This window comes from Syngnathoides biaculeatus, chromosome 18 (assembly GCF_019802595.1).
Source record: "Syngnathoides biaculeatus isolate LvHL_M chromosome 18, ASM1980259v1, whole genome shotgun sequence".
Lineage (NCBI taxonomy): Eukaryota > Metazoa > Chordata > Actinopteri > Syngnathiformes > Syngnathidae > Syngnathoides > Syngnathoides biaculeatus.
The window spans coordinates 16,910,211-16,933,728 of NC_084657.1; the positions used below are offsets into that span (position 1 = coordinate 16,910,211).

The following is a 23,518-nucleotide window of genomic DNA, read 5'->3' on the forward strand; positions in this document are numbered from 1 at the left end:
TGTTACGGTTTGTCTCAGAGACCGTTATGACTGTGAAAATATGATAATAATAAATTTTTAATCCCCGCATCAAATTTACTCACAAAATTTATGAACTACTTTGGGAATCAGAAGGGTAATGAGTTTTTTCAGCCATTATTCATGTTTAGCAACATGAAAAGGCTTCTATCTCAACGTTTTCATTTATATGGCAATTTGAAATTTTGCTCCAGATTTTCACAGAAATCATGGAAGCTGACACAGATGATTCGCCTCCGCGGGCCACACAAAATCATCCGGCGGGCCGCATCTGGCCCCCGGGCCTTGAGTTTGACACCTGTGCAGTAAGTTATTTTAAGGTCTTGAGCTTCCATCCCTAATCACACCCGCAACTTTATTTGCGTGCATGTCTGGTGGACCACACCCGTAACTTTGTATCTGCAAGCATGACTGACCGCACGCGTGCATTTTTCAAATGTGAGTGACTGTGTTGAGATACTGTAACCAAACTACTTATTTTTTTAAATTAACTGAACAGCAGCCGAACAAAGGTCTGATTTCAAATCTAGTAATCCATCAATCAATAGGTGATATCATGGTCACACAGGCCACGGCAGTGGAAAAGAAACAACAACAAAAAATACAATGCGCCTCGTGACAAAAAAGAACTTGACACCCTTTCAACCAACCACATCATAATTAGAAAGTGAGCACCGGAAAGAGTGTAATGGCTCCTACAATCGCTAGAGGGCAAACAGCACTTAAATGTCGCAGGGTTTTTTTTTTTTTTTTTTTTTTTTTTAGGCCTTTCAACGCAATACATTCCCGACGTGGACGACGAGGGTTAAATGGGAAGGACGTAAATCAATAAAAATCGAGTTTCGAGTGCTGCGTCTTGATGAAAACATGACAGTGTTACTCACGCGCGGGTCACGTGACCAACGAGCAGCCCATGTGACTTCCTTAAAGAGCTGGAGTCGGTCGGCGGCGCTCGCCTTAGAAAACCGGCGGCGGCCACCGGCGCAATACGGAGGACGGAGGACCGGTTCTCGATAACTTTTCGTCCCACGCCGAGACTTCTTGGGAGTCCTCACGCTTTGTGAGTACGACCACGAATCTACTGCCCGTATTAGCTTCAGGTACCGGCTGAACGTTTGCTAGCTCAGCACGCATAGGCATTGTGTCTTTATACGTTTAAACCTCACCCTTAACCCACTCTACGTGTTTATGTTTAGTCCACGCCACAACACGTCAAGACTTCCACGGGTACAATGGCGCAGCTGCACGTACTGCAGCCCCGTTTCGGGCCGCTGACCTGCGCTCTGTTGTTCGTGCTGCCTTTAGTCGCTTCATGTCATCCGATGCTGATCTCAGGTCAGCCTCAGCTGGAAATGCAGCGTCTCAGCCTGCCAGTGTACCGATTCAACTGGACCAGCATCTCCTGCCGCGTGTGCCAGGCTCTCTTCACCATCCTGGATGTGGCTCTCCTGGTAAAGTCTTCACACTGCAGATACACTAAAATACTGAATTACTTCACTCATGTAGTTTTTTCACGTTGACTATTTGTATTTATTTTTCCTGACGACTTTTTTCCCGTTTACACTTACAAACTACATCTACAGATGACCCGACTCAACAAAATGTTATTATTTTTAACAACAGTAGTAGTATCTGTATTTGTACTTACAGATACAATACAGAGCATGAGTAGTTTTGCATCCTGCTGAATTGACAATAAAGAATTCCAACAGTAGAGTAAACAAAGGAAGCGTCATGCAAATAGCAGCGATTCCCGAGTTAGATCAGATGTGCTGTGACAATAATCTCATTTCATGTAATTAATCTGAACATTTGGAATTTACTTAAATGCATCTTTATCCATTCCATCAATGCCAGTCATGTACATAATTAAATGCTTTAAATTGTATAGGGTAATTTGTTTTTTAAAATACAATAAACAATACAGACATTGAAACACTAACCCTAGTTTTGCCACGTTGAGAAAAGAATTGAAAGAAATCTGCACTTTTATGAAATCCCACCCCTTATCAATTTTATTAATTTGTCCACCTTCCTCTAATACTCGACAATGATGAATGTCGACAAAGGATAACAACTAATTAACCAGTGTATCCACCCATTGCCATTAATAAAATACTTGCCTAAACGAGCCCATAAATGTAATTTCATTAAGAGAGAATTATTTTTCAGTGTCTATACTTTTTAAAAACACATTTAGTGTGTTTTTTTGTAATGTAAAATAAGTTCCTTGGCTCAATAAAAGTTGTGCAACACTGTTTTAGGGGAGCAACAAAAAAGGAAATTATGGCCTTATCCATTTCAAACAGGTTTCATTTTGACAGCATTTTTAAAAAACAATTGTCAATTCCTTTTTGCTCCAGGAACTCCAGCTTCATTCTTCATTGCAAAAATGTATATCGGGTTATTTGAAGACTCTAAATTGTTGTGGGTCAGTTCATTCCCTGTGATTGACTGGTGACCAGTCCAAGGTTTATCCTGCCTGATGTGCAAAGTCAGCTGCGACGAGGCTCCAGCTCACCTGTGAACCTCGTAAGTGCAAGCAGAAAATTGATGTAATGCGTTGAAGTTGTCACAAGATAAGCAGTGTTTAGTCTGCGGTTCTGTGAAATACTTGAATCATTTACAAACCGTCCAAAACAAACAGTTTCTACATGACTCATCATGTCTTTAGGATAGGTTGCGCCTACTTTCGTTATCAGTAGCGATTGAGAAAATTGGGCTTTCTGAAGCAGTGAATTACTTCGATAAAATCGGACTACAATTATTCAGTGCTTTGAAACATTTGACACACTAAAAGAACTTCACCTGCTGGCTGTTTCACTTCATGGGGGTGCGTTGAGAAATTTTCCTCCATGGCTGTCAGTGTCTCACTCATTGGTTGATAAATAATGACCTTGTTTTCTGTTATTGTCATTGTGTTTTTCGATAGATAAATGTTCCAAAGTGACTATTACCAAATGTAATTGGTGCCTACACTTCAGTAAATGTGCATGTTTTACAAGCTGGATTCACAGATGTATTCATATAGCAGTTTGGTCCATGACCCGATCCTTAGTTAGATGACCTCATTGGCGTTTGAAAGGTATCAATGAGATCAAATGTTTGTGTTTGACTTCATTTATGTCGATGGCAAGTATCTGAGGCCAATTGATTGTGAAAAACTCTCTAGTTTATCTATAATCAATGGTGCATGTCGTGTCTGGCTTGCAACATTAAACATGTTTTTGCTCTATTTAAGCGATAAAGACAATGAGCCACATTTGAAGGGGTTTTGAATGAGCTACAGACACCTCCAACCACTTTGACACTGCTACGAGGTTCGAGGCCTCGATTAGGTGATTTGTCACCTGTGCATCGTTTGGTCGAATACATTTTTGTTTTCCGTTTAAATGTCACCAGAGACAGCCTAAAAGTGTCAAATCTAGGTTGCTTGTCAAGTCTTTATGACTTTTATAGCTGATATTACACCAAGAGTCATATGATTGCGTTGGTTGACCTCAATTACAGATTTTATGTTCAACACCAACAGGGAGGTAGGAGCTGTATCAGAAAGAATATTTTCATATTCTTGGTTGTAGAATGACACTGGTTCAACAAAGTAAGTTATGGAGTAACTCTACATGGACTTGTTCGTTTCGTGAACTCTTCCAGAGCGACCTCAATGAAGAGCGAGTGGCGCACGCCGTCGGCGAGGCCTGCATCCGCCTCCACCTGGCCGACGAGCAGGTGTGCCGCAACATCACGGAGCTTTTTCGGGACGACTTCATCCGGGCCCTGCAGGCGTCGTTGCTGTGGCCAACCGAGGTGTGCGCCTTACTCGTGGGCCCCTCCTGCGGCAAGTTCGACATCTACGCGCCGTGGAACATCACCTTGCCCAAAGACCCCAAGCCTCCCGTTACGCCGCCTGCGCCTCCTCAACCGGGCTCCCCGCAGAGCAGGGTGCTGTTTCTTACCGACATCCACTGGGACAACGTAAGCCTGCTCAATTCGGAGACACATATTTATATTAAGGCCCAAACGATATTGATTTTTGGGGCTGATTCCGCTATTAGGCGGAATAAAATTCCAATAACCGATTTTTGAAGGGTCAAATTTTAAAACAAAAACATTTTATTAAATAATTGATGGAATTAGAATTTAAAATTGAGAATACATTCTATTTTTTAAACATAGAAAAGTATAAAGGATATTAATTGATTAAAATAAATTTTTCCACACACATTTTGCTTGATCTTCAAATTATGTGGCCTATCGGTTTGTTTTCAAAAATCACATGTGGCCTTTGGACACAAGAGTTTGCTCACCCCTGTGTTGGATCAATGCTCACGTTTCGATTTTAGCACAACAAACACATTGTCTTCAGAGTTTAAGAAAAACGGTTGGTACTGGAAATGAAAATGAAACTCTGAGCTTAACCTCTTTTCAGTCACAAGCAAAATAAAACTACTCGAGCCAAGTGAATATGTAAAACTGCGTCAACATTGGTATGTATTACTTATTCCATGTTGGGAACCTGGCTCCATTCACTTCCCCCCCAGGGTGCATGTTTGTTTTAATGCTAATTTCTCTGTCCAACAAAACAAATTGCCACTCTGATTACCATTTGGATTTATCACAATAGGGGCGTTGGTCCGATAGAGGATGTGGCTGTTTCTGAAATGTAGTGAACAGTCTGGTGGCTGGATTTGGGCCATTGCTTGAAAGTGGCTTTGGATCGTCATCCAGCCTGTCTGATCATGTTGCAAGCAACATGAACTGTGTCGGGCAGGGTTGTATATTCAGAAGTGCAGAACTGGTTGCTGTTAAGATGCATTTTCAGAAATGGGCGGATGACAAAATGTTTCTGTGGTTGTTTAATTTTTAAACTTAATGGGTGTGCAAGCATTCCAGACACCCAACTATGTATATCGAAGCAGTCAAAACCTCAAGTTTGCATAATACTTATCCCTTAAATGTATAATTTCTCTGACAGGAGTACATGACGGGCAGTCCCGCTGACTGCAAGGATCCTCTGTGCTGCCGTAACGACTCCTATTCGCCCTCGCGGCGGCGCCAGGAGGCGGGCTACTGGGGAACGTACAGCAAATGCGACCTGCCGCTCAGGACGGTGGAAAATCTCCTGGAAAATATCGCCAGGGCCGGACCCTGGGACTGGGTCTACTGGACGGGAGACATACCTGCGCACAACGTCTGGGCTCAGACAAGGAAACAGCAGCTGTCTGCGCTTACGGTCATCACGAGGCTCATCCACAAGTAAAAGGGAACTTTAAACTGTTTCTGCATTTGATGGTTTCTCCATTTTAACGAACTGGCGGACTCCCATCTTTTGCTCAGACACCTCGGGCCTAATGTGACAGTCTACCCAGCTATTGGGAACCACGAGAGCACCCCGGTGAACAGTTTCCCTCCGCCTTTCGTGCATGGGAACAGATCCTCCGCCTGGCTCTATAGCACAATGGCTGACGAGTGGTCAAAGTGGCTGCCGGAGCAGGCTTTGAAGTCTCTGAGGTGGGCCAACTTTGAGCTCATGTTTGAGGGATGGGGGGAGTCAGAAATACTGTTAATTGGTTGACAAAGAAATGTAAACTATATTTAAACTGCATGTAAACTGAATGAATTATCTCCTTACACTATTTATCACTACTTTAAACATGTTCAACTACCTCTTTTTTCCGGTATGAGTACTCCCTCTTGAGTACTCACTGATATAGAGTACTGATACCACAAGTAGTTTTGATTAAGAGATAACTGTGGAAAAAAAAACATTCTTTCTGATGCCTATGATGCACTGATGTGCCAAGTCAATATAGTAGTAGTAGGGCTAGCTACTGGCAAGGAGGACTAACTACTACTAAAATTTAGGATTAATAAAGTAATAGTTGTAAAATACAGTTGCTCAGTAGTGTTTTGTAGATGCTGCATGGCTACATATGAGAGGTTTTCAGTATTATGTTGACTTAAAAGTTTTAATTCATTCTGTGACTGAGGTCCTACAGTTTTGGAGGTATGCAATAATGTATTTACTTCATGTAACATACTTAGTATTGATATCATTTGCTCATCACCCATTATTTTTGGCATGATTCTGTCACTGGGAAGACAAAAAAAATATATACTATTTGTACTTTGGGGGGAAAAACTACATTTTGTTTTGAATGATTTTACAGATACGGAGGATTTTACACGATGGTGATCCAGCCGGGCCTCAGGTTGGTGTCCCTCAACATGAACTTTTGCGCTCGCGAGAACTTCTGGCTGATGGTGAACTCCAGTGACCCCGCTAACCAGCTCCAGTGGTTGGTCCACGTACTTCAGACCAGTGAAGACAAGGGGGAGAAGGTGAGGAGGAAATAGAAAATGCTTCAGTTTTATCATCATAAAAACTGTGACAGTGATTTTTTTAAATGAAGGTAAAGTTGTTGGTCTACTTGTTTCCTTATGGCTGTAATTGTTTTTCTAAGGGCAGGTTCATATCATTGGTCATATTCCACCGGGTCTATGTTTGAGCAGTTGGAGTTGGAACTACTATCATATTGTCAACAGGTACATTGGTTTTAAAAAGGTCAAAATGCTACATTTTTTTTGTTGCTTGCCCAAGCACAAAGGATTAGTATTCTTGAATTTACGAATTATATATGTGAGGATTTTGCATTGAGCCGTCATTTAACACAAGTGGACAGAAGCTGTGGAATGGTTGACCCGATTGTATTGGATTCAATTCGATTTTGCAATTAACGTAACATTAAAATGCAACACTGTCCAATATGGTTTTTCCAGATATGAAAGTACCATTACGGGTCAGTTTTTCGGGCACACACACCTTGATGAGTTCCAGATCTTTTACGATGGGGAGACCCTAACTCGCCCGCTGGGGGTCGCATTCATTGCCCCCAGTGTGACCACCTACGTCAATTTAAACCCAGGTAAGCAAGTCACAGCCTTCCTTCTAATCAAAGTACACGCAGAACTGATTTCTTGATCATTGTCCCAGGTTACCGTGTCTACTACGTGGATGGGAACTATCGCGGCAGCTCTCGGCTGGTTCTGGACCACGAAACTTACATCCTCAACTTGACTGAGGCCAACCCTAAATCAGGAGAGCCCCAAAAGAACCCCAAGTGGACTCTGCTGTACCGCGCCACAGAGACCTACGGGCTCGCTAGCCTTTTCCCCTCCGACTTGGACAAGCTCGTACAGGGCTTCATCGGGGACGAGCGCCTCTTCCAGAAATTCTGGTACCTCCGTCACAAGGGGCACGTTTCCGAGCCGTGCAGGGAGACTTGCAAAACCGCACTCTTGTGCTTTTTACGAAGCGGCAGATACGACTTACTGCAGCGGTGTGACCACGGTGGTGCCAAAGTAAGAACAACTCTGTGTTAGGCCAAGCAGCAATGAATGATATCATGGAATTTTTTTTGGTCCTTGCTGCTAGTATTTCTGGGAGAATAGCCATGACATGTACAATAGGTGTCGAGCTTTGCTTTAATTTTTGTGTTTACTTAAAATGTAAAAATGTTTGGTCACAGTCAATCCCAAATGTTGTCTACTGTCTGCACTTTAACGTTAGCAAACAATTTAAATGAAGTATACAGTGTTACTATACTTCATTTCACACACAAGGGCCATCTGCATCATGACAAATGGAGCTTGCCGGTTGCCTGTATAAATTGTGAATAAAATGTAATTGGGGAATTGATTAAATCAGGGGTCTCAAATGAAATTTACCTTGGGACCACTGGAGGCAGAGTCCAGCAGACGCTGGGCTGCAGCTTTGGTGCACATGGTTATGCGCGCAGTTTAAATTAGAAATTGAAAAGAATTCAGTCTTCTCAAACTTGAACACAAAATAAGATAAACAAGGATGGTGATGGAAACAAAAAAAGTACTAATAAAACTCTCCACGACGACGCTGCTGTACTCTTAAAATAATATTTTTCTCATTGCATCAAGCCCGGTCGATGTCACGCTCCCGAGAGCCATATATCCCGCTGTGATTGGTAGATTCGCCGTCCCCGCACACAGTCAAAATGCGATTCATATACAACTCGAGGGCTGCTCGAGCAGACTTGGATATTAATACTGGATTAAAAATATCTCACGGGCCATTTCCAGTTTGAGACCCCTGAATAAAATGGTTTAGGCACATGTGGCTTTTTAATTTTTTTTAGATAGTGCCAGCAATGTGAACGTACATACCGATGCATGTCAAATTAGAAAATTGGGGTAAATGTTTTTTTTTCAGTAATTTATTTCAAAAAGTGATACTTGCATAATACACTATTTTTTTCTGAGATTATACCTCACAACTAGAAGACTTCACTATTCTTTAAAATTTAATTACTGAAAAGTTCTTCCATATCATTTCATCCAAATGTATATTTGAAAACAATTAGAAATAGAATAGAAATTAGTAACGTTAAAAAAAAAATCCTTTTCAGTAACTTAAATTGTTGGAATTTTTTTTTTTTTAACTGTATTTTGACGTCATGCAGCTAGCTAAAAGAGGTCACCCAATATTAGAAATACCGGTACCTCAGCATGCAGTACTACTTGTACGCCCCAACTGCAGTACATTTGAATTAGTCTCAAACATCTTTCATTGGATCTTGGCTGGCAGTCATTTGGGATTCATGGAACGTAGTTGCACAAGTTAGTTTTGTTCCTACACTATGAGCACCCTTGTCATTAAGTGTATGTATGTAGATTCAAAACAAAACCAGGCCGGCCTCTCATTTCTTTCAGGAATTGAGTAGAATTCGTTTATCTTAAGTCATAGTTCCAGGTTGAATAAGGGGGCACATTGGGGGGAATCACATAACTGTAAAAATTACATTTAAATGGTAAGGGTTATAGCCGAGTGAGGATAAGTGGTACAAAAAAACGTGGTAAGGATTATGGTTTGTGAATACAAATTAACAGCAGTTAAAAAAATCAACCTTAATTCTAGACTTTCAAAGGGAGAAAAGTCATATACGCTGATTACATCTTCCTTCGTTGTTGCTATCAAGACTCTATTGTACAGAATTATATCAGTCTTATATGACAATAGTTGCAAAAGGTCCCCCCCACATTTTACACCAATAGAAGGACTCCATTTGCATCTTGATATTCTTTGATTTCATGTGCTAATTATTGTTTGTGTCTTGGACTGTAGCGATGCGATTGTCCCACAAACACCTGCACACTTTTCCCAGATGTATTTTTCAATTGACTGTAGGTAACTCTCTTGAGCCTGTGCTCGTTTGAACAAAAACCTCCTTAGTGTAGTCCATCTTGCTGAAGAGCATTTATTACGACAATATTAGACATCCATGAAGGATATAGTGACGCCAAAGTCCTCCTTGTACAAGTCCCACATTTTAGGTTTGTGAGGGTTGTCCAGTTCCTCTCTGGGTAAAAACAGCCTGCAGAGAGACAAGGAGATGCTAATGAGATACTTTTATAAGTCAACATGCATACTTATTAACGGTTAGGATGTTCATACTTATTATCGGATACGAAGGAGGTATTGAACCAGAAGTAGAAGGGAACGTCTTCGTATCCTTTGGGAATACCCTGAGGAGGCATTTTGGGAAAATATCAAAAAATGCAAAACCTTTAAATATCAAATGCAATAAACAGTACAGTACAATACTATAGCTACAGTATATCACTACCTGGTCATAAGAGAGTAAACGAAAATATCCCTGCAACACTTATAGTTTCGAACTCCCCATTTTTCGGGAGCTGAACTCAAAAGATTTAAAATCTTTTATAGATGCACAAAAGGCCCATTTCTGCCAAATATGGTTCACAAATCTGTCGAAATCCAAGTTAGTGAGGAATCATCCTTTGCCGAGATAATCCATCCACCGCGCGTGTGGCGTTCTAGAACCTCCGTGGTTTGTGTTTTCGGCTGCCCACAATAAAACCAGTAAAATGTGCAGATTATTAATCATGTTTATACTAACTTCTCATACCTCTAATATTATATTCATTATTTTTTGTCATCAGTAACGTTCAAAAGTAATATATAGTTTGATCCCTTTCTGTGTGTAGCAACCGCATTATTTATTTGATTCAACGTGTAAAAACACTCACAGCAGTGGACTCAAACATGACCTTGACATCTCCTTGGACCTCAGGTCCATTCTGGAGGCTGATGACTGCCGCATTGACGCCCACGTCGGGAAACAGCTAAAAGCAAAACAGCTGCGGGTGACACTCCTACAACCTCTTGACAGTGATATCACTCCAGTGGGCGACTTACTGCGCAGTTCTCCTGGGTGGCGCACACACACTGAAACACGAGTTCTTTCCTCACGATTATCTTGACTTTTAAGTCGCTGCCGTTGCCTCTGCCCACGCCTGATGACAGAAACAACCACGACATTAATAGCGTTGTCTTCCAAAACCTTCAAGGTCTTGGACATTTGCAGCTTTTCCTGAGGTGTGCATGTGTGCGGAATGCTGTGGCGGACCTGCAATGGAGTGGATGCGGATGCTCTTGATCTTGAGGCTCTTCGGAGGAGGAAGTTGTCGGTTGAATTTCGTCTTCATGGTCTCGTAGTAGCCCACGTACCTACTCTGTGATACAAACACACAATATACAATAGACTTTTTTTTTTTTTTTCTCTTTAATGTATGGATGTACTAGTAGAAAAGCTCAATCAATATATATCTGGGGATCCTCTTAATGATGTGCACAAATGCTTTATACAGCACACTATATTCCTATACTACTTTTAAAAAGCAAAAGGATGTTTCGTAGAACCTCCAAATGATTGATTTCTTCCACAATAATTGCACCGATGGTGTATGAATGACAAGCTCGCCAATACTCCATAGAATTTTGCATTGCTGACAATGTGTAATTTTCATAACCAACAATGTTCAGCATTCATTGGTTAAATATTTGACATAGCAAGTTAGATTTTCTGATTGGCAGATTTCACTTTGACAAAAAGCATTTTGCGAGAATTTTTTTTTTGTTGTTGTCTTACAAATGTACATTTTTCTGAGAGAATGTATTTCAGCCATTGATAATACTTTCAATTATTATTATGTATTTTTTTAATTATTTTAAGAATTGTGTCCACTTAATAGTATTTATTAATTTCTTTACATTTTACATCATGCAGTATAAATTATGATTTGAATATGTATTATACATAAAAAAACATTTGGCTATTTCTTGTTCCATATTCTAATTTCAGTAAATGGTTGATTATTAATGTTCACATTCTGACTATCATGGTCAGAAATATAGACAAATAGGCTCTGTCGCACCTGGGAGGGTGTCTCTACTCCTTGAAACTTTGAGCTCCGACTCTTGTCCGTCCTTCTCTCCCCAAAATACTCCAGACTGTCCTGGAAGGTGGGGAAAATCCACAATTAAAAAAAAAAAAAAAAAAATTCTCTTATTCTACTTGAGCCCCTTTTTAGATTGCCGGCTCACCTGTGCGCTCTCAAACTGGTCACTGTCAATCAGCCATGTGCACACCAGAGTACCAGTACGGCCTGGTACAACAGGGAACAATTACTAGTGTTTTATGCACAACAGAAAAAGAAAGACATTGTTGTATATTCAGTGGCCAAAAAGAGGAATCACCTTTTCCTCCTTTGCAGTGAATGGCGATGACGTTCTGAGGATCAGCAGACATCCACTCCCTCACACTAGCTGTATATTTCAGCATGTCCCTGAAGTGGACACACACACACACACACACTATTTAAGTACAACAACTTCAGTACAACTTGAACTCAGTAGCGCACAAACTTCTACTTAGGGCAAACAATCCTAGCTGGAAATCTGATGTTATTCCCCATTTCATCGTTCTTCACCAGTGCTATTTTTAATTATGTTTCAATTTAATGTACTTTTAATACTATTCTGTGATGTAATCTTTCATTCACCAAGGTCAGCGCCCTCTTGAAAACAGTTATTATTATATCTCAGAGAAATGAATCGCCTTGATGGGAGTCTCACATATCTGAAAATAAAACATTTTTTGTAAGTGCATAAATCCTAAAACACCCACATGGCAATCCGAAGAATTCTCCAACTTTGGTGAGAAAAAAAGCCATGTTCACCCCTCAAAAAAAGCCCTACTTGGAACCAAGTGTCCAACACAACACCGACGCCAAACTGCCCTACGCCATTTAATATGGCTAAGAGTGATCATCATTTTGTAGCTCTGGCATGAAAAAGGACATCTAGTGCGCCTTAATTATCATTCATACATACATTATTAACAATTATTATTATAATATTGTCATTTGGAGGCATGCATTAGTCAGTGAGAAACTCACTCTAAAGAAGGGACATTATGGTCATCGATGAATACCCGTTCGACCCTGTAGTGGAAGAACTTGGGGTCGTAGCCTTTCTCACCTGGCAAAACAAGAAAATGAGCCATCGTGGACACATTACCTATACTTCATCGTTAACATTTTTTTTTGTACAAAGTTTTACTTGGATTAAAATTCATTGTATGTCATTTTTAACAGTATTTTAGTACATGGGCCAAAAGTGTGACTTACTGTATGTCTTTTTTTTTTATCAGATTCAATCCTAGTCAAAATGATCTTAAAAATATAACTGAATGCATTTCTTGTTAATGAATAAAATAGCAATTAAATTAAAATACATTTGTGAAATTGAAAAAAATAATTACATTTGAATATTCAAATGAAAAAAAATAAAAACGTTGAAACCTGACAGTACAACGTGGTGGAAAAGTTTTTAAATGAGATTTTAGGAGAAGTGGCTGTGTGTGTGATAAAGAATCCTTCAAAACTGCTTGTGGCAGTGCTAAGCGGTGAAAAGGGGAGCGCACTTACTGCAAAGGTTGTAAACTCTGTAATGGCCCCCGTGTTTAGTGTCAAGGAACCTCGCCACCTCCTGGAAGCAAAGGCACATGACAAGCACTTCGCGGAGAAAAGTCAATATGATTGAAGAAAAACTTGAGATGCAAGGAGAGAGTTTGAATATAACTTGATGGCTGCTTCTGAAATGTCTCTCTATATTTTATCATGTCTGCATATTTGTCACACAAATAAAAGATACGACTTAACATAGGATACATTGTACACGTGCAAGGGCATATAGTCTAACACAAGTTGAGACTCGTACTCTGAACCACAACTGCCATAGACGTGCTAACAAACAGAAACACCGTATTGTTTCTTTAAAAAAAAATAGAAAAAAGTATATTTAAGAAAAAATATACATGTTGACTGAATATACAGTATATGTTGTGAGTATACCTAATGATGTATCTTGGCAGGTTCATTCCCATTGTGAAAATGATGATTCTTTTTCAACCAATGGGAGAACAGCACTATCACTACAATACCACAGTGGTTTATAGCCTAACAAGCGCATCAAAGACTGTTTAGGGTAATTGGTTGTTTTTCTAACCTCGTGGCAATTTAAATGGGAATAATTGTGTACTGCACATACCTCAATTGGGTTCCTGTAGAAGGACTGCTTCCCAGATGACGGGAAAGACATGGCAATGACACGATCTGAACAGCAAGATTAAAGGGGAAAAAAAAAATCCCGACATCAACAGGATACAGGCGTGTATGCCATGCTACAATTCTTCTACCTGTGACATAGGTGAGGTCCAGGTCAAAGCCGTCTTTCTGGTAGCGCCGCTTGTTCTCGGAGACCTGCAGAGAACAGGACAGAACCTCACGTCGCCCTTCTCGCGACGATTTGTGACAGAAGCTTTTACCATCCTTCTCGTGACTTTCTCCAGCTCTTTCTTCTGAGCCGCCAGCCTGAACACCCTCACCAGGATGATAATTCTCAAGAAACGCAGAAAGGAAACCACCCTACGGAGGTAGTGACAATACAGGAGATTGATGAAGAAAATCAGAGCACCTCAACTGTTACTGGACCCAACGTGATGATCCCATGAGCATTGGTTTCACTCCAAATGTACTTGCACGCTGTACGCATGTTTTTCTAGATTGAATTCCATTGTTATAAATTAGGAAAAAAAAAAAAAAATCAGTTGTCACAAAATTCACTCGTACGCCTACACAATAGTCATGAGATCACACACAAAAGAACATCTTCAAAATCCCAAACCCAATTTAAGCACTTTCATTTAGTCCTGAAGGTTTTACTACAGCTGTAAGAAAAACATGTTTATATGAATACATAAAATTAAGAACTTTTTTACTTGAATATATTTAAATAGAAGTACCCTGCAGTAAACAATTGAAATTCCATTTTGGAAAAGTACAAAGAAATTTTATTTTCAGGTTTTTGCACTAAGTATGTAAAGCAAAGCAAAATTTACTTCCTATACACAACATATTTCATACACAATTCTCAATTTCCTTAATGAGTAAAAGCTTGTAAAAACAAAACGAATAAGAAGTACAATTAAAACCACATAAGGTGCAAGAAATATCATGTGGTACTTAATTTGGAATTTAATAAATTAACTTCAAGCAGCCAGGCTGCCTTTAGAAATTTAACAAGACTGAACTCCACTCTATTATTTTTACCCCATAAATAAGATAAATAACAAAAATATAAGTTTTTTTTTTTTATTTAGATCTTATTCCTAGGTGTACCTTAGTAAACATAAGATGCTCAAAATATATTAACTGTACAAATAACCGGATTGTTAAACTACTACTAATATGAATTAGAATAATGATTTATTATTATTATTATATATACTATAAAGAAAATAAACTTGTGAAAAAGCATTACATTGATACCAGGAAATGCTGTACATTTTTGAATCCCTGGTAAATCAAAACTGACACTTTAAACTTTTGCAGGTGTACCTAATAAAGTGCCTGGTGAGTGAATTGATGGTGGCATTTAATGACGCATTCGGAACTATTTGAATCCCCTGAAGAATTTTTTTTTTTTTTTTGAGTACTGCAGCGAGTACCTGGGAATGAGGCTGGCTCCAGAAAGGTCGGTGAAGGTGTAGCTCATGGTGACCACCAACGTGACCACCACGACACAGGCGTCGATGATGTTCAGCGTGGAGCCAAAGTAAACCTTAAACCTTAAAAACAAAAAACTCACCATGGTAAAATACGCTGTGACGATGTCGCAACGAAATGTGTTTGTGTTAAAACATTGTGGGACTCCTTTTCCTTGGAGGCCGTTTTATTTCCGCTCCAAGTTCCTCCTTCATGACTTCCTCTGTATGAACCAATCGCAGGCGCGCGTACGCTTTGTATTTTGTGGGACTTGTTTGCGTGTCATGCCTACCCTTCCACGTAGACCCTGAGGACAACGTCAGCCAGGAAGAAGAAGGAGATGATAAGGGACACGGTCTCCAGAGAATTCCCCACTTCCCTGCTCTTGGCTGGCAAGGAAATGTCCACGATGACCAGAACGATGTCAACGAGGATTAGTACCACGCCAAACACGCTGAGCCAAGCAATATGCAACACTATAGATTACGACAAGATAGAGTATCGATCGCTTTGTAAGAAAATTCAGAACGCGACTGACCGGAATCCAAAGGACATCACAAAGGGGGCGATCTTCTTACGGATGTTGCTGGAAAACAAGATATTTTACTTCTCACTTTAAGTCGGTTTAATGCCAATTTGGAGGAGCTGCAAAGAGATCACCGGATTTATAATTCAAATTTAAAAACATACTGCAGTGGAAACTCCAAAACACTATGATTTTGACTTCCATGTTTTCCCAAAGTCCATTTATGAATCAAATAGTCACCATCTTAAAGGGGAAATCCAGTGATTTGCATGAACACCGTATCCAATAGGTCATGTAATATGTACCCTATTTTGACAATGTGATGTTAAATCCTCTCTCATTTAATACTGTTTTCAGAAGATTTTTAATCGACAATTATGAATTTTCAGCGGTGCTGCCATTTTTGCGAGTCACGTGAATATACGTGCGCGGATGTTACGTGCCGCAACAAAGGGTCGATTACATGGGACACCATTGATGACCGGCGCAGATTTTTCGGTTTTATCCTCATCTGATGAAGAAATAGCCGTATCGGTTGATCGGGAAGACGGAGGAATACTTCCATACAGATTTGAAGCTGTGGGTGTCATTAATGTCGAATATTCGGATGGTTCTTCGGGCGGAATGACGCGGAGGCCGTTAGCCCCGGATGCCGAAGCTAGGCTAAAGGCCTCCGCCGCCTGGAAGCTCGGGTCGCAACCCGCCGCCAGACCTCGCTCGTCAGACTCCTCGTCATTCCCGTCCGAAGAACCATCCGGGGCTGCCGGCCCGGAGCTCCCGGGGGCCTCTGTTTACGCACTTATGTCGCGCGTAGGCCTCCGAGTAGTCAGTGCCCACGTCATTCCGCCCAAAGAACCATCCGAATATTCAACATTAATTACAGACACAGGTTCAAATCTGTATGGAAGTATACCTCCGTCTTCCTGATACTTCTATTGCTTCATCAGATGAGGATAAATCTGAGAAATCGGCACCAGGCATAAATTGTGTCCCATGTAATCGAGCCTTTGTTGCGGCACGGTACAAGTCACATCCGCTCACGTCGGTCATGTGAATCGCGAAAATGGCAGCCCCCCTAAATATTCATAATTGTCGATAAAAACCTTCTCAAAACACTATTAAATGAGAGGATTTAACATCACATTGTCAAAATAGGGTACATATTACATGACCTATTGGATACGCTGTTTATGCAAAGCATTTGATTTCCCCCAAGGGATTATTTTAACTACCACTCACCAAATATAAATACACGTCATCCAAAATTCAAACCCAGACCTGCAGAACTGCAAGGCAGCGTGCTAACCACCGGTTACATTTTTGCTAAACTCTGAACCACTTTTGCATCCAAACGAGATATTTCTAAACAGTTCAATGTGATGTACTCACTGGTACATCGTGTCTGGTTCCACAGAATCATCCTGCCCGTTGTCAATCTCCACTTTGGCATCATCCATCCTTGCCACACTTCTAAAAGTCATTAAAACATTAGCATATTGGTTTCAAACTAAGTGACCCATAACACAGCTTGAACATTAAGCCATGCTGTAAAAAAAAAAAAAAAAAAAAAAAAAAAAAAAAAAAAAAAAGGGGGGGGGGTGTAAGAACACACGTGCACATTCAAGGTTAATCTTTCTCCAAAAGGCATTGTTTTGTGTGTGTATATATGTATTTTGTTTGAAATTCTCACCCATTCACACATGAATCCGAACCCGGGGTGAAGTGGACCGTGGTCATGACTTAAAAAAAAAAAAAAAGTCTGTAGACCTGAAGTTTCAGAGCAGCGTGCGTGATGTTTCAAAATAAAAAAAAAATTAAAAAAGACATGAATAAACTGGCAGCCTGGGTGCAAACGAGCGCATTCGTTAATTAGGCGGAAAAAAAAGAATAGGCATTCAAAGCATAGCAAAGCGGGATACGAGTGCAAATCTCATTCTTGTTCCTCCCTTCGGGAAAGTTCAAGTGCGTCCTTGCTCACCGTTGGCGTCGACATTCGAGACAATCACCAGGAAGGGAATCGGTCTTGTGACTCGGCGTTGGGGAAAAAGGAAGACAGTTCAAAGGTTAAACGGACGCTTTGCGTTCTTGTCATTCACGCCTCCTTTTTTTTTTTTTTTTTTGTGCTAACGTAGTGGGTTTTTTTTTAAATTCGGTTCGGGACTTCCTGGATGTCCCCCCGCACCCCTCCCCTCATCGCTCGGTCTTGCAAAAGTTATGCGGACGCCTCCCCTTTGCCACATCTGCTTTCCATTACTGCACCAAAAAAAAAAAAAAAAAAAACAATCGTCGTGGATGCTTCATATGATACATGCAGAAAATGTAAATGGAACAAAGTGTATGTAGCCAACGATTTTGGAAGGGGCATATCATGGGCCTAGAGGATAAAGTATTTTTTCCCCCATTTAATCGTCTAAGTTTATTGATTCAAAGAATCATTCTGTAGTTGAAATGTAGTTTATTATGCTTTGATGATGATGATGATGCTTTCTTTGTTCAGTATAGATCCCATTTTTATTTTCAGTTATTTGTAGGTTTTTAAGCGGTGGTGTTTTTGTTGTAGAATGTTTATTTGTTAATTTGATGCCAGATGACCAAATCCGTTTTTTTTTAATTTGTAGGTTTGTTTCTTAATTTAGTTAAGGCGAAATATTTTCATTTATTTATTTATTTACAATCTTTTTTTCCAGTTATTGGCAGGTTTGTCTTAGTGAGGGTCTTTTAGTTGTTGTTGGGTATTCATTTATTTATTTAATGGCAGACAAATTTTATGGTCATATGTGTTTTTATTTGCAGGTGTGCACAATTTAATTTCTTTACTTGCTTCTTCAATAGCAGATTACTGCTAATGCTCTTTTTTTTTTTTGTGTGGGGGTAGTTTAGTTAATTCATCTGGTGTGTTCATTTGTAGTTTGATATTTATTTTTATATGTATTAGCAGAGGGCGGCACGGTGGAGCAGCTGGTAAACCGTTGGTCTCACAGTTCTGAGGTCCTGGGTTCAATCCCTGCCGCGCCTGTGTGGGGTTCGCATGTTCTTCCCATGCCTGCGTGGATTTTCTCCAGGCACTCCGGTTTCCTCCCATATTCCAAAAACATGCAACATTAATTGGACACTCTAAATTGACCCTAGGTGTGACTGTGAGTGCAACTATTTGTCTCTATGTGCCCTGCGATTGGCTGGCGGCCAGTTCAGGGTGTACCCTGCCTCCTCCCCGTTGACAGCTGGGATAGGCCCCAGCACTCCCCGCGACCCTCATGATGATAAACGACAAGGAAATTGGATGGATGTATTAGCAGCGCTCTGAATTGCCCCTAGGTGGGATTGTGAGTGCGGCTGTTTGTCTCTATGTGGCCTGCGATTGGCTGGCAACCAGTTCAGGGTGTACCCTGGCTCCCGCCCATTGACAGCTGGGAATGGCTCCAGCACTCCCCGCGACCCTTGTGAGGATAAGCGACCAAGCGAGCAGGTATGGTTAAGCCATCCTTATATTTTCAATCAATTCCCTTTTTCTTGGGCAACACAGTAAACTAGCACATCTGCCTCACAGATCTGTGGTTACTGTATGGACTTTGCAACATGAATTGTGTATTCTAAACCCTCCATATTTTGTACAGGTATGTGAGTGTGAGCTGAACTTGTGTTTTCCATGTCAGCTTTGTACAGAGCATGATAATACGGTTTTGTTGATGTCGTGTTGTGCTTCTATCGACAGCAGATTTTTTTTGGAAGACACATCTGAAGAAAAAACATAATAAATTCAAAAAGAACACTACAAGTATTCCTGGAATTGAGAGATTGGCATCAACTACTCTTCCCGACAGTCGGAATGTTCGATCGAGAAGAGGAAAAAAAAAGAGGTTTGGGCAAAGTCTTTTGTGGAGCACGCAGAACCAACCCAACCCAGCTTGAAATAAATAAATACTGACAGCAGAAAACAGAGTCTGGGCGCAACAAAAGGAACACTTCAACATGAAGGTAGATATATATCAAGCACGTGAATCTTGTACAGCATTTTATTTTTTTATGTATCTTCACAAGTGTGTTGTTGATGTTTTTAATCACTTAGACTTGCTTGGATTCCTTCACGCTGTTTATGCTGTTTTTGCTGGTTTTCCCAACCAAGACTTCAACACTGGACCAGTTCTCAGTAGGTAATCTATATGTCCTAATGATCGATACATGGATTTTTAATCTCTTTGCGGGGGGTGGGTGGGTTCTGTATCTACTTTCAAAGGGATGCAGTCCAGGAGTTGCAGCTCTCAAACGCAGCATAAAGAAACTGGAAAACAAACTCCTGATCGGAGCTTGGCAGGTGGAACACTTGCAGAGGCACAAATACTTTCGTCCGATCCCCCCTGCTCGTACTTTGTCGGACTCCAAAAATGGAAGCGGGACGTTGGAAAGCTCCAACGCGACCCTGATGAAGCCTCTCGCACCGGCAGGAAGCCTGATGGTCCATGACAGAGGTAGTAAGCACTCACACCAAATGATCAGCCAGAGCTGGCTGACGCGTACACGGGGCCTGAAGCAAAAACTGATCTTGGAGCCCTATTTCTGCTAATAACATTGATTATTCATACATCTACTATAAACTCAGTGTTACACTGCTGCAAGTGCACCCATGAATGTTGTTGAACTTCAAAATGGTAGCTGTACATAAGTGGGCTGGGATTAATTTGCACAAAATTCCAAGACACCCATCACAAGTGGGATAGTGCATATAATCTTGGCAGGTGATTCTTAACATGTCATACGTGCAACTCAAGTGGTATGTGAAAGAATTACTGCCCAAGTACAACTCTGCTGTATTTAAATTTTTAATAAATACATTTACATTTAATCTTGAAAAACGTTTTTTTTTACACGTTCATTAATGTTAAATTTTAATTAAACTTTTACGTGCAATGGATTTTAGTTAAATAATTCAAGAGCAGTGTTTTAAAAGTGGATGAAGTTAGAATGGCTTAAAATGTATTTAAATGCAAGTTTTAGGAATAAAACCTCTGTCTTGTTTTTTTATGAACACTTGGGCTTACTACATAACTATTCCAATTTTGGGCAGTTCTGTCATACTTGTATTTTATTTTATGCGGTACTTGATGTAAAAAAAAAAAACTTGTAGTACTGCTAAGTACCAATAACAACAAAAAAACTGTGTAATTTTTATTTTTGTAAAAGTGTTATCTGGTTTTGTATAAAAAATGCAACAGTAATGTGAAAAAAAAACTGTAGTGTAAGAACGTCACTTAGCCACACTGTGTAAAAAAAATCTGTATAAAAACAGTATTAATAAAAAAAAAAACAATAGCTCCTGCAATTACTTACATAATGATCTCGGTGAAAAAAAGGTGACAAAAACGTTTTGAAAAATTAAATTTGAAGAATTTGGCCTTAATATAATGACAAATGTGCAATACCATGATTGAAATAACTCAATAAAACAATATTAAACTGCCTTAACTCAATGACCAATTATTATCCTTTCAGACTGTTCTGAGCTGTTTGACAGAATGAAAGTACGCAGCGGGTTTTATCGCATCCGGCCCAAAATCGACCGGGAGCCAGTTTTGGTCTACTGCGACATGGACGATGGAGGAGGCTGGACTGTTTTCCAGAAACGGCGACATGGAAAAGTTGACTTTAACAGGTGTTATATTAACAAAGATGACGTGAAAGCATCTTGTTACTATAATAAATATGTCTGTCTGTCTGTCTCTTCAAAGAGACTGGGTAGATTACAGAGATGGCTTTGGCGACTACAAACTGTGGAATGACGAGTTCTGGTTGGGAAATGAGCACATCTATTCTCTGCTCTCTGAAGGTAAGCATTGACAGAATGTTATTTATTTGTACTCTTGGTAGGTGCGTGACAATTAATTACAATTGTACGATAAACGTTCAATTACAGCAGTTTAATACAAAACTGAAACTCATACAGTCGATCCATTCAGAACTGGAAAGTAGTTTTCATGACGACAATTCCTACCTAATGTTTTCATGTTAAAGGACATTTGAATCCGTGCTTATCGTGAATGATTCTTGAGACTCATATACTGTATGCTGGATACCAGCAAACCTCTGCATATTTGGAATCACAAATTCACCTGTTTGCCGATTTTTGGGGGGGATCCTATCCTCTGTTATTTGCTGAAAATCTCTCGTTATTGCTGTTTTTGTGATAAGACCAAAATGGCATCTAGATGTTTCTAGGTGCCAAAGAAGCCTTTCGAAGTGAGTTGAGTATCTTCATTCAGACTAAAATAGTCCTTAGTTGCATTCTGTAAGTGATCATTAACCTCTTTAGCGGTTTATGATCAGCTTTAGCCGACTTTCAAGTACTTTCGCTCAATATATTTTTTGCTTTGACTTGCAAGGAGAAATTAGATTTATGAGGGCTAGCTGGTTTGGCATATTGTCACGACCCAACGGTGCGGGGGCGGACCCAAATGCAGGATTTCCAGGCAGAGGCATAATGTTCAATGTGGTTTTATTCAGGAAACTGCACACACATACACATATTTTATTATTTTTATTTTTATTCACTATTTTTGTCCAAAGGTAAGAATCTGGTCAAGATAGACTTAATGGACTGGGCAGGACAGAGAAGTCATGCGTATTATGAGAACTTCCAGATCACCAGTGAAGCTGTACGTAACACAGTTGGCCTGTGTTCGCACGCAACTGTAATCTTTTCATGTCACATATGGCAGCGGCTTTGTTTGAAAATGTAGGATCGTTACCGCCTCAAGTACGGCCTGTACAGCGGGAAAGCCGGGGATGCTCTGGCAGGTGGAGGAGGCATGGTGGAGCAGTGGTCCGCGGGCCTCAGTGGCATGCAGTTCAGCACGAGGGATCAGGTTAATAGTCATACGCTCCTACCTCTGTTTTAATTTTTTTTTATAAAATAGTGTGCAGAAGCTGATGTGATTGGACTGCCATTAACAGGACAATGACCGCTACATTCAAGGCAACTGTGCCCAAGAGAACAATGGAGGTTGGTGGTACAACAGGTGAGATTTATGGCACTTTCTCTTAATCCTATCGGGGCACGGCATATATTGGAGTGAAGGTACTAGTGTAACGCTAATGCTTACAAACACATTATTCTCTTCAGCAAATTTGGGGGTTTACCTTCAATAGTAAATGCCGATAGTGTGATTGACCTTTTCACTAACAGATGCCACGTTGCCAACTTGAATGGGAAGTTCTACCGCAAAGGGGAGTACAAGGGTGAGTTTGACAACGGCGTGGTGTGGGGGACATGGAGGGGCCTGTGGTACTCCCTCAGACACACCACCATGAAGGTGCGCCCTCTGCTTTTCTTGGACGCCATGGGCAGTGGTGGAGGCGAAGGTTAAATATGTCAGCCACCTCACCTGCCATTAACATTCGAGGCTTTATCACTCTTTGACAGTAAAATATCAGAGCACATTATCTTCGTTGACTATGACCAAAAGCAATCATTATCAAGAATGTATGTAATGTAACTCATAATAAAAACAAATTGCATCCTAACAACTATGACAGGTCATTTATATTGAAGAACCATGTTTGCTTTTCGTGAAAATGGTGACCATAAAAAATCTCTTTAAAAAATTGGTTGCCATGCAAAGAGGAAACAAACAAATGAAACAAAGCATAGGGAAATGCAATGAAAACAAAAATCAACAAAACGTTCATTCTATGTAATCACAATGAATAATTGCAACAGAAAATGCTAAAACAATATATCTGTTCCCGCTTACTTACACTAAAATGGTGTGGTGCCAGTCCCCAAACAAAATTGCTGTAGTTGACCATCATTTTACAGTCTTTGTGTAGAAGTGTGTTTAATTTTAGTATCCAGAAGAATTTTGTCTTTTCAACTTACTAAAATAAACTTTTTAAAATCATTGTAAACATATTTGAACACAACGAGAAACAAAGCAAGGATAAAAGATGTAAAAAAAAATATTGGACACATTATACTGTTGCTGTGTTATGTGCAATTTTAAGAAACGGGGATTTGGATTGGATTCGCCAATAGTGAAA

The 23,518-nt window shown here is 40.2% G+C and overlaps 3 protein-coding genes across 13 annotated transcripts; 2 read left to right on the top strand and 1 right to left on the bottom strand.

Moving 5' to 3' along the window:
- The first annotated feature begins 808 nt into the window (after positions 1–808).
- On the top strand, positions 809–7,722 carry smpd1 (sphingomyelin phosphodiesterase 1). 3 transcript variants are annotated; one of them, XM_061802338.1, is made up of 9 exons: positions 809–1,078; positions 1,215–1,469; positions 3,673–3,993; positions 4,994–5,274; positions 5,356–5,529; positions 6,189–6,360; positions 6,488–6,564; positions 6,799–6,944; positions 7,013–7,722. In XM_061802338.1, the coding sequence occupies exons 2-9, from the start codon at positions 1,251–1,253 to the stop codon at positions 7,399–7,401; spliced, it is 1,779 nt and encodes a 592-aa protein (XP_061658322.1). In that variant the 5' UTR covers positions 809–1,078; positions 1,215–1,250; the 3' UTR covers positions 7,402–7,722. The 3 variants fall into 3 exon arrangements, with proteins under 3 accessions (XP_061658322.1, XP_061658323.1, XP_061658321.1); XM_061802339.1 differs by having other exon boundaries at positions 1,354–1,469; XM_061802337.1 differs by having other exon boundaries at positions 810–1,118.
- A 1,572-nt stretch (positions 7,723–9,294) lies between these two features.
- Positions 9,295–17,604, bottom strand: tpte (transmembrane phosphatase with tensin homology). Of its 5 annotated transcripts, none has more exons than XM_061802341.1 (19): positions 17,466–17,585; positions 17,178–17,226; positions 16,877–16,954; positions 15,500–15,547; positions 15,254–15,415; positions 14,925–15,044; positions 13,743–13,842; positions 13,614–13,677; positions 13,466–13,530; positions 12,844–12,904; positions 12,313–12,394; positions 11,612–11,700; positions 11,459–11,520; positions 11,290–11,370; positions 10,482–10,587; positions 10,271–10,368; positions 10,102–10,197; positions 9,506–9,576; positions 9,295–9,425 (listed from the first exon to the last, which is right to left on the bottom strand). In XM_061802341.1, the coding sequence occupies exons 2-19, from the start codon at positions 17,222–17,224 to the stop codon at positions 9,323–9,325; spliced, it is 1,533 nt and encodes a 510-aa protein (XP_061658325.1). In that variant the 5' UTR covers positions 17,225–17,226; positions 17,466–17,585; the 3' UTR covers positions 9,295–9,322. The 5 variants fall into 5 exon arrangements, with proteins under 5 accessions (XP_061658325.1, XP_061658324.1, XP_061658326.1 ...); XM_061802340.1 differs by having other exon boundaries at positions 16,877–16,957; XM_061802342.1 differs by lacking the exon at positions 17,178–17,226 and having other exon boundaries at positions 16,877–16,957; positions 17,466–17,604.
- A 123-nt stretch (positions 17,605–17,727) lies between these two features.
- Positions 17,728–22,852, top strand: fgl1b (fibrinogen like 1B). 5 transcript variants are annotated; one of them, XM_061802350.1, is made up of 12 exons: positions 17,728–17,822; positions 18,426–18,953; positions 19,035–19,101; positions 19,200–19,462; positions 19,554–19,634; positions 19,722–19,953; positions 20,975–21,134; positions 21,211–21,308; positions 22,046–22,134; positions 22,219–22,344; positions 22,433–22,497; positions 22,665–22,852. In XM_061802350.1, exons 4-12 carry the CDS (start codon positions 19,457–19,459, stop codon positions 22,843–22,845), a joined length of 1,038 nt encoding a protein of 345 aa, XP_061658334.1. In that variant the 5' UTR covers positions 17,728–17,822; positions 18,426–18,953; positions 19,035–19,101; positions 19,200–19,456; the 3' UTR covers positions 22,846–22,852. The 5 variants fall into 5 exon arrangements, with proteins under 5 accessions (XP_061658334.1, XP_061658331.1, XP_061658335.1 ...); XM_061802347.1 differs by having other exon boundaries at positions 19,203–19,462; XM_061802349.1 differs by having other exon boundaries at positions 17,755–17,822; positions 18,803–18,953; positions 19,203–19,462.
- Positions 22,853–23,518: the final 666 nt, after the last annotated feature.

Excerpts from the sequence above, each read along its gene's own strand:
- tpte (XM_061802340.1), bottom strand. The coding sequence starts at position 17,224 with ATGACCACGGTCCACTTCACCCCGGGTTCGGATTCATGTGTGAATGG. Across the intron at positions 11,371-11,458 it reads ACCAGTTTGAGAGCGCACAG|GACAGTCTGGAGTATTTTGG; the intron begins GTGAGCCGGCAA and ends CCCACCTTCCAG. Across the intron at positions 10,588-11,289 it reads GAGTAGAGACACCCTCCCAG|AGTAGGTACGTGGGCTACTA; the intron begins GTGCGACAGAGC and ends TTTGTATCACAG.
- smpd1 (XM_061802338.1), top strand. The coding sequence starts at position 1,251 with ATGGCGCAGCTGCACGTACTGCAGCCCCGTTTCGGGCCGCTGACCTGC. Across the intron at positions 3,994-4,993 it reads CCGACATCCACTGGGACAAC|GAGTACATGACGGGCAGTCC; the intron begins GTAAGCCTGCTC and ends TTTCTCTGACAG. Across the intron at positions 5,530-6,188 it reads CAGGCTTTGAAGTCTCTGAG|ATACGGAGGATTTTACACGA; the intron begins GTGGGCCAACTT and ends ATGATTTTACAG.
- fgl1b (XM_061802350.1), top strand. Across the intron at positions 21,135-21,210 it reads GGAAAAGTTGACTTTAACAG|AGACTGGGTAGATTACAGAG; the intron begins GTGTTATATTAA and ends GTCTCTTCAAAG. Across the intron at positions 22,498-22,664 it reads GGAGGTTGGTGGTACAACAG|ATGCCACGTTGCCAACTTGA; the intron begins GTGAGATTTATG and ends TTTCACTAACAG.